This window comes from Stegodyphus dumicola, chromosome 8 (genome assembly GCF_044657685.1).
Source record: "Stegodyphus dumicola isolate Sdum_Otavi_A_Nest chromosome 8, ASM4465768v1".
NCBI classification, from domain to species: domain Eukaryota; kingdom Metazoa; phylum Arthropoda; class Arachnida; order Araneae; family Eresidae; genus Stegodyphus; species Stegodyphus dumicola.
The window spans coordinates 120,664,132-120,673,282 of record NC_140775.1 but is presented as its reverse complement, the minus strand read 5'-3'; the positions used below and the strand labels follow the sequence as shown (position 1 = coordinate 120,673,282).

At 37.0% G+C, this 9,151-nt stretch overlaps 1 protein-coding gene across 1 annotated transcript; it reads left to right on the top strand.

Moving 5' to 3' along the window:
- The first annotated feature begins 229 nt into the window (after positions 1-229).
- Positions 230-1,660, top strand: LOC118181581 (zinc finger BED domain-containing protein 5-like). Its single transcript, XM_035350737.2, has one exon. It carries the CDS (start codon positions 230-232, stop codon positions 1,658-1,660), a length of 1,431 nt encoding a protein of 476 aa, XP_035206628.2.
- The last annotated feature ends 7,491 nt before the right edge of the window (positions 1,661-9,151 follow it).

Below are 9,151 nucleotides of genomic sequence, written 5' to 3'. Positions count from 1 at the left end.
CCGCCGGGTCTGGGTGTCACGGTGCTGTTCGCCCGCTATAACTCCTCCCGTCACTCCCGCCGCCAGTGTCATAGGTGGTCACGGCGCTGTGCAGTGCTATAACTCCTCCCCCTGCCAATCTTGACAAGTGTCCGCCGTGTCCCCGCCCCCATGAGACGCAGGCAGACGCCTCACACAGTGTCAGAGAGACAACGGCTGCTGTGAGGAGAGAGACACTGATACTGCAGTGATGGACAAGTTTTTGAAAAGGAAAGAACTGGACTCTGAACAAAATCTGGAGCCAGATGAGAGCCCGAGTATGAGTGGGGGTCAAAAGAAAGCAAAGATGGTTAAATTCTCTGGCGCAAGGCAATATAGCGAAAGCTATATGTCAGTTGGATTTACTTTCACTGGAGATGAACACAAACCAACTCCACTGTGCGTGGTGTGTGGTGAAAAGCTAGCTAACAGTGCTATGGTCCCAAGCAAACTTAAATGCCATCTCCAAACGAAACACCCTTTGCTTCAAAACAAGAATGTGGACTATTTTGCTCGCCTGCGTGACAACATGGAGAAACAGGCAACTTTTATGAGAAAAACAACAAAGGTAAATGAAAGAGCTCTTAAAGCTAGCTATCAAGTTGCTGAACTTATAGCCAAGACAAAAAAGTCGCACACTGTGGCAGAGACATTAATACTTCCTGCCTGCAAAGCTGTTGTAGAGGAGATGCTCGGACCTGAAGCAGCAAAGGAAATAGCCAAAGTCCCTCTCTCAAACAACACAATTTCCAGACGTATTAATGACATGTCTGCAGACATCGAAAGTGTGGTTTTGGAAAAGATCCGTATCAGTGAGAAATTTGCATTGCAACTTGACGAGTCTACTGATATCAGTGGACATGCTCAACTCTTAGCTAATGTGCGTTTTGTTGATGGTGATGCAATTAGAGAAAACTTCTTTTTTTGCAAGGTATTGATAGAAAAAACAACAGGAGAAGAAATTTTTCGGGTCACATCAGAATACCTTGAACAAGGAGGACTTAAGTGGGAAAACTGCACAAGTGTCTGCACCGATGGAGCTGCAGCCATGGTCGGGCGCACCAAAGGCTTTGTAAGCAGAGTGAAGGAAAGAAATCCAGATGTGATTATTACGCATTGTTTTTTACACCGCGAGGCCCTCGTAGCCAAGACTTTACCATCAGCCTTAGTTCATGCGTTGGATGATGTTGTGCGCATGGTAAACATTGTAAAGTCACGACCCATGAAAAGTCGCATATTTGCAGCTTTGTGTGAGGAGATGGGAGCAAAGCATAAAACCTTGCTGTTTCATACGGAGGTCCGGTGGTTGTCGCGTGGCAAGGTCTTGGTTCGTGTGTATGAGCTGCGGGAGGAACTTAAAGTGTTTCTGACAAATGAGGGGTCAGATTACGCAAAGCAGCTTGCAAGTGATGAGTGGTGTGCAAGGCTGGCATACCTGGCAGATATATTTCATCATCTGAATGAATTGAACACCCGAATGCAAGGCCGAAATGAAAACCTGCTTACAAGTACAGATAAAATAAAAATGGATTCCGTTCAAAGGTGCAACTCTGGCATCAACACGTGGAAAGTGGCAATCTTGAAATGTTCACACTCACCATGCAATGGCAAGGAGTTCACACTGCTGCACTGTGTGAGATAATAGTTAAGCATTTAAAAACTCTTGAGGAGAAGTTATCATTTTATTTCTCTTCAGTCTCCACTGAATGTCTTGACTGGGTTAGGGACCCTTATAGCTCAGCATCAGTTGTTGGAAAGGAAATGACTTTACAGGAGCAGGAGGAACTAATTGAACTGAGACAAAATCGTGGTTGCAAGCTAAGATTTGCTGATCTACCTTTGGACAGTTTTTGGTTGGATACTGCCAAGGAGTTTCTCCTTCTGGCAAACAAAGCTATTTTGACATTGCTCCCTTTTCCCACTACATATCTGTGTGAGATTAGCTTTTCAAGCATGATTGCTATGAAAACCAAATACAGAGAGAGACTGAGAACTGTTGACGAAGAGCTACGTGTGTGTCTTTCTTCGATTCCAGCCAGAATATCAGCTTTGTGTTCAGCCAAACAGGCCCAGGTTTCGCACTGAAAGTATTTTATAATTTTTCACTATTCTGTTTACTTAATATTTCATAATAAAGTACATAATTATAAAATACTTTCTTTGTGCTTATTTGATTCCTATTCAAGAGAATTACTTTATTATAGTCAATATAGGCACAGAGTTAATTTTTTAACATTTTCTAATGGTGGTGTGCCTCGTGATTTTTTTCCCCGCGACAAGTGTGCCTTGACCAAAAAAGGTTGGGAAACGCTGTTCTAATAGATGCATTATAGATGCGTTCAAAAAGTAGGGGCTGGAAGAAACTCCAAGCACAACTCTGCAATGCCTATAAATTAGTTGCCCTTCATTGCATGGGAAAAAAAATCTGAGAAAATGTCTATCTTTAGATGCGACGGATAACATTAAAAAAGCTTTTTCAATATCGGCCCTAATACCAATCGGATACATTCTAAAACGATCTATAATATCAGGTATTAATTCAATAAGATTTATTCCTTTACACAAACATTCGTTCAAAGAGAGTTTCCCTTTCTCAGATGCAGAAGCGTCAAAATCATGACGAATTTTCGTGGTTTCACTTCCTAATTTGATTACAGGCCTATGCGGCAAATAATGACCTTCATTATTCAGTTCGTTTTCTCGTACACGTTCAATAATATTCAACCTTTCCCATTCTTTGAACACATTTTGATAATCATCGAAAAATTTACTACATCTGAGTTTATAGATCATCTTTTGATACCTTTTCCAGGATAATTCTTTATTATCGGTTAAATGTGTCGTATCATATTTCCACGGAAGTTCTACTTCATATCTTCCATCTGGAAGAATTTTCATTTTATTCTCAAATTCAGGTAAATTAAAACTTTCTTTCATTTTAACAGTTTCGATTGGAGCGCATATTCCTATTTTTTCGAGTTCCCATAACTCATTCAAAGGAACTCTACTGACATGCATTGAAAATGTTTTCAAAATATTATCCTTTTCACCCGAATTTCGTTTTCCAAATACCGTCCACCCAAGTTTCGTTTCGACAGCCGTTACCCCGGACTGTAATTCAATAGAATTTCCCATCAATAATTTTCTTATAACATCTGCTCCGATTAAAAGGTTAATTTCAATTTCCTTTCGCAACGGATCAAAAAATTCGATTTCTTTTTCTTCTAATTCATTCAAAATCTCTTTATCCTTAACCTTAGGAATAAAACCGCAAATCCTTTTTTCAGAAAGTGCTTGAAAACTAGATGCAAACGTTCCTTTTAAATTGCTGACCTCGACCGCAAACACTTCATGTTGTTTAGGTTTCGTTTCTTCCCCCCCTCAAACAGTGCATGTATAACTGTCTCCTCACGAAGTGGAGATGCTTTAAGCTGACTCATCATACTTTCACTAACGTAGCTACTTTGGCTTCCGCTATCAATTATGCAGCGAATAATTTTCACACGACCTTGACACCGAATTCGGACGCAAAGCGTTTGCAAAAATACAGTTCCGCTTCTGCCACAGTTAGAAAGAGAACTCTCTTTTGAAACACGTAACACGTATCTGATCATTATTTTTTAGCGTTTGATTACACATTACATCAAAATGACTACAACTTTTGCAAATAGAACAACTTAACTTACCTTTCAAAGGACAAAATTTACTAATATGACTCGCTCTTTTCAGACAAGAAAAACAAGCACCTTTTTTCAACAACAATTGTTGTTTTTCAGCCAGTCATTTTTTTTTTTTTCGGAGTAACATTTTTCACTAAAATGTTTCTTTTCACAAAAATTACAGTTCGGAACACTCTTACCTGAATTCTCAAGACTTACTAGAGCTGACGCTGTTACGGGTTCATTTGCTTTACCTGTTCGTGGTTAAAGTCTTTCTTGCGATGGTTCTGTTGGGAAGCGAAACCAGTTCTTGCACGTAGAACCATCTCTTCCCCCTTAACTTCCTGTTTTAAGACATTCATTAAATGTTGCAAGGATCGAGTACCTTTAGTTTCAATGGAGTCGTGATTTCTACTTCTTTCCCATGCCATCAGTACTTCTTCTGGTAAGCAACTTTCCACTAAGGGGGTCAAAAAATCCCCATATTTTTCTTGGGTTCTCCCCAAACTTTCCAACGCACGCAATTTTCCTTCTAGTTCATCATACAGGGAGGGTATATCAGTTTTTGTTCTTCCGGTTACAGCGTTCTTCATCACTAGGCTTACAAGTCTCTCACATAGATTTGCACAAGTAAATCTTCGCGTCCAAAGAGCTCTCTTAGTTGTTCGATGGCTTTAGTATAATTAGCTGCCGTTGCCGGGAAGCTAAGAACTAGGCGTTCTGCCTTCGATTTGGGTTCCATGGCCTGCAACAAATACTGCATTTTATCTTCATCAGCGACACTTTTGTCGTCGTGGATTTTTTGGAACTGACTCCAAAAAGTCAGGTAATATTTAGCTTCACCACTGAATTTTTTAAGCTCAATTTTAGGCAATTTAAATTTCCTAGATTCGGAGTTACTTGGAAGAGAGGAGGCTTGTATTTCCGCATCTATTTGAGCACACTGTTCTAGAAACTTATCTCAGTAATCATCTGCTTCTTGAAAATCATCATTAAATAATTTTTCTCCATCTTCAGTCTGCAAAATCTGCTGCGATATAGCACTCTGGCATACGTCAAGTCTCTGGAATTTATCACAAAGTTGACACTTCAAAATCGAAAGTATTTTTAAATCTCTTACTTTAGTTAATTCACTTTCGGTTTTCCTTGAGGTTTGAGAAAACGCAATTCTAAGTCCTCTTCTTTGAGCCTTTAAAGCGATCAAATCCATCTACAAAGTATATTCAAAATCGAAGTTCAAAATCAAAAGTTAAATCGGAAAATTCTAATTCACAGCACCCGGTCCCACCGAGGGTACCACTATGTTACGAAGAACACAGAAAGTATATAAATCAAATATATTCAAAACAATCAAAATCGTAAAAACAACCTTGTATTTAGCGTAAGTATATTAAATAGATTTGATAGATTTTGATAGATAGAGTTTGGGATATTCTATGATAACAAGAAGCTCCCCTGAAGAATTATGGTTATGTGAACTCTCAAGCAAAAAGACTTTTGGACTGAAATGCTGAAAAATTCAATAGGACTCTAAAATTTAAGAATTTATTCAAAAAAAATGATATTTATAAATTATACATTACAGGATCAAAATTTTATGAATTATGTTTTTTTTTTATTTGATAGTGCTTTAACGCTTTTTCTTTAAAAAGGCTTCTCTGTCGCTACGCCTTTTTCTTCTTGAAGCGGGGGGGGGATATGTAAGAAAATAAAGAATATGTAAAAGATTAAATTAGCAACGTAAATTTCCCTTCCCAATTCTAAAAATAGTAACCCCTCTGTGCACTGCGTCATTTCGAGACTATTCTATGTCATACGATTCTTACGTAATTAGGATGATGTAAATGGAACTAAACCAGCCAATAGTAATTTTAGAGCAATATTAACTGTCCAATCAAAATGCTTTGAAAACCAAAACTCAGTTTTACTTGAGATTTCATCCTGAACATTAGGCACTTGCTTTCCACGCTTAGGCCTAGCTGCACTGCTGTCCGTCTGCTGCTGCCTTCTTACTACAAAGTTATCAAAAATGTAAGCGTTTTGGAACAGTTGCATATGGTGTGCCGTTGTTGCAAAATGTTGCTGAAAATAAAACTAAAGATTTAATCTGCCTTCGCCTCCAATTTCCTAGTCATTATGGATCAACACTTCTACGACACCTAAATTCCTGCTCCTGAATATATTACATGCATATATCACTCTGAATCCGAAAATTCAGTGTGTTTATTGCATTAACACAAGAAAAAACTATATAATATGAGTGTTACTTATAGCTCGAATTATGTCTTGGCTATGCTCGTATTGTCTCCATAATTCTCACATGTAGATCTGAAAATAGCTCTTAGACACAGTTTTTTTTTCATGAATGCTCACAGAAAGTAATTTAAAGGAGTTAAGTCCGGCGAACGCCACAGAAATCAATATAAAAGGATCAACTCGCAACAGAAAATGATTTAAGGAGTTCAAATCTTCTCCGCGCCAATTTATCGAGTGAACCCAATTTTTGAGCTCATTCCAACTATATAAACCACAATGCAATAAATATATTTATTTCGAATACATGCGCCTTCCGTTTTCATCACTTTATATATGATAATAATGTTTTGAGCAAAATGTACATGCATGGAGTTTATGCATAGAGATGTAGCAGCAATTGTGGCCGGGTTAACATTTGCTGACAAAAAACATTCTTGAAGAACAACAGACACAGGATTTTTACATATTCATATAATTATGCATAGTAAAAGAAACGAGGTAGCGGATCGCATATTTGCAGCACAGTAAGCGAGGGTAAGAATGCTCAGATTGAAATTCGGTAAAATATTAAGAATACTGAAATTATGGCTCTGCATTTTTTCCACTGATTGATAAAATTTTTATTCCCAAGTTGAAATATTATTATTGACTAAAACACTGCATAAATATATAATAACGTTTCATAAAATTCACGTGATAAAGAATAATTTTGAAATGACGTATTTCAGAGACATCTGTTTTAAGCAGTCTTTATAGGATAAAAATGGCAAATATCAAAATGAAAGAAAATTTAAAGCACTATCGTCAATCAAAATTAGTTTGGCAAGTTTTATGCTTTTCCCTTATGCTTGGACAGGGTGCTCGGAAAATATCTGGCAAAGTTTTAAACGGTGGTAGAACAGAAGGGACCAAATAAGTACTTTCTGTCATAGTATGTTTGTCTCAAAATAACGCTTTTAATCACTGCTTACGAAGAAAATGTGAAAGCCGTGAGAAAGACAGGCCAAAAGAAACTTAACAAAATGTTTAATGAGCTTTGTTTTGCAGTTGTTGCTTAAATGGGCTATTGGCAACATGAAAACGAGGGTCCTACCGCCAATACATGGATGTCGTTCATTTTCACAGATGCCAAGGGGATCCTACATGATGTTTTTCACCACAAGAAGAAATCTAAACACAACGAATCTGGTGATCCTGGTGTCCAACGAACAGGTCTCTTCTCAACACCTACAGTTTGCATATGCGGCGTAATAAAAATTATACAGTGATAACTGGTAATTCCAGCTATCAGTAGTAGCATGGGCGGGAGGGAGCACTATTATGGTGTAACCAAAATGTGTTTCGAATAGACATAGGAACGTCAGCTACCTGTGCTGGCAATGTTTTTGTAAGAAGATTCTATACGTTCTTCCGTCGAAGTCTGTGTCCGTCCAGTCAAGCGACGAGTAAGTATGATGTACGGTCCAATCAAATAATATGTCCAAAACCAGTCGCCACTGTAATATAAATTCTTTATGGTCTTGTTGCATGCGGATTTTGAGGCGCCCAAACATATAAATGGTGGTCATCGAACAGGCCTTCTTGTGTAAATGTAACATAGCGTCGTCTGTGAATAATACATATGCGTAGACGTCCGACTGTAGTACAGCTTGTTGCAGGTACCAACAGGCGAAATCTACATGGAAAGTACTGTCTTCTGCTGTCAATGCACTGCACTTTCTATAAGTGGAATGACGCATGTGAAATGGATTTCGGTAAGTGGAATGGATTCATCATGTAAAATCACTCATGCTTCCACTCTAAGACTTCTGGCACTTGTAATCCGGCCCAGATCACATCTGATAACTCTGAAAGATCCGGTTTTGCAGAGTTAATGGGGCACACGCTTAAATGTTTACCTATTCAACAGTTCTGTCACCTGAATTCGTACACCAAATAAGCACCGTCCACCCTCCGATCATTACCCAAATATATCAGATGACTGCAAACTTTGCAGTTGTAAAGCAATATGTGATGTGTAAATCCCAAAGAGGAAGTGACGCCTTTCTCAGATGCCATAACTATGCCATGTACTGGTGTTTCAAAGCGTCATTTATGGACTCCCATTCTACGACAAAGAGCGCATTTTGGACCTCTCTATCGCTGTTTAAAATTTTCCCAGATATTTTGCGAGCATCCAGTAAATATAAATTTAAAAAAGTGAATGAATAATTCCTAATCGTTTTGGAGCAGAACACTGCAGAGAAATCAGGTGAAAACAAATAATATTAAAAAAAAAATTACAGTTCTTACTTATGTCAACAAAGAAAAATTTTATTTTAGTTCCGATAAACAGGAATAAATAAGTAGGAAAAGACTTTAATATGTGAAAACACTGTATTAATATCAAGTATTATCCACTACAAGTTTAAAAATGTATTTGAACTTGAGTGGATGAATAAAAAGTATTTTATTAAAGACTGAAAATTTGAACAAGATATAGGGTGAGTGGGAGCTAATTGTAGGAATTTAAAAAAGGAAAACTAAATAAAAGGTGAGGCAAAAGAAAATAAAAGAAAAGGAGAAATTATATTTTGTTTCAATCTTTTCGTTTTTACTCTCTAGTTTTGAACACGTTTAAAGATTTCAGTGTTAAAAAGATGATTATTAAAATATAAAATACTTAAGCAACCTTTTCAGTTAGAAGTTAAAATAATATTTAACTTTGATAAAATAATAATAAATTTAAAACAAAAAGGATACATCGAATAAAAGTAGTCAAAACGGCCAGAAATATTATATTTAATAAAATCATACTAAATTACAACTCAGTTTAGACGAAACATTATTAAAAACGAAGAAAACAAGATATAGCTTTCTAAACTATTGTAATAAATGCAAAAATTGAAATCTTTCTGGCAAAGGGCAGTATAGAGGCATTCATCGATCGAAGATCAATCTGCGCAACAAAATTCGAAATATCCTGACTTCTCCCAAGGGCAGAAAACTTTAGGGAACGCTTTAAAATGCAATCTAATCCGCGTTCTTTAAACGGAAACTTTCAAGTTGTTCGGAAAGTGTTCTGTCAAACTGTTTTCTTAGATCCGAATTTATTCAAAAGAAATTTAGATCTAAATTGTTATTTTAATTCAGTGAAAATCTATGTGTCTGATTTTATACTTTCTCTTTGAAGGAACTAATTTTAATACGAATTTTAAATAAAGTTATTCACTATTTTC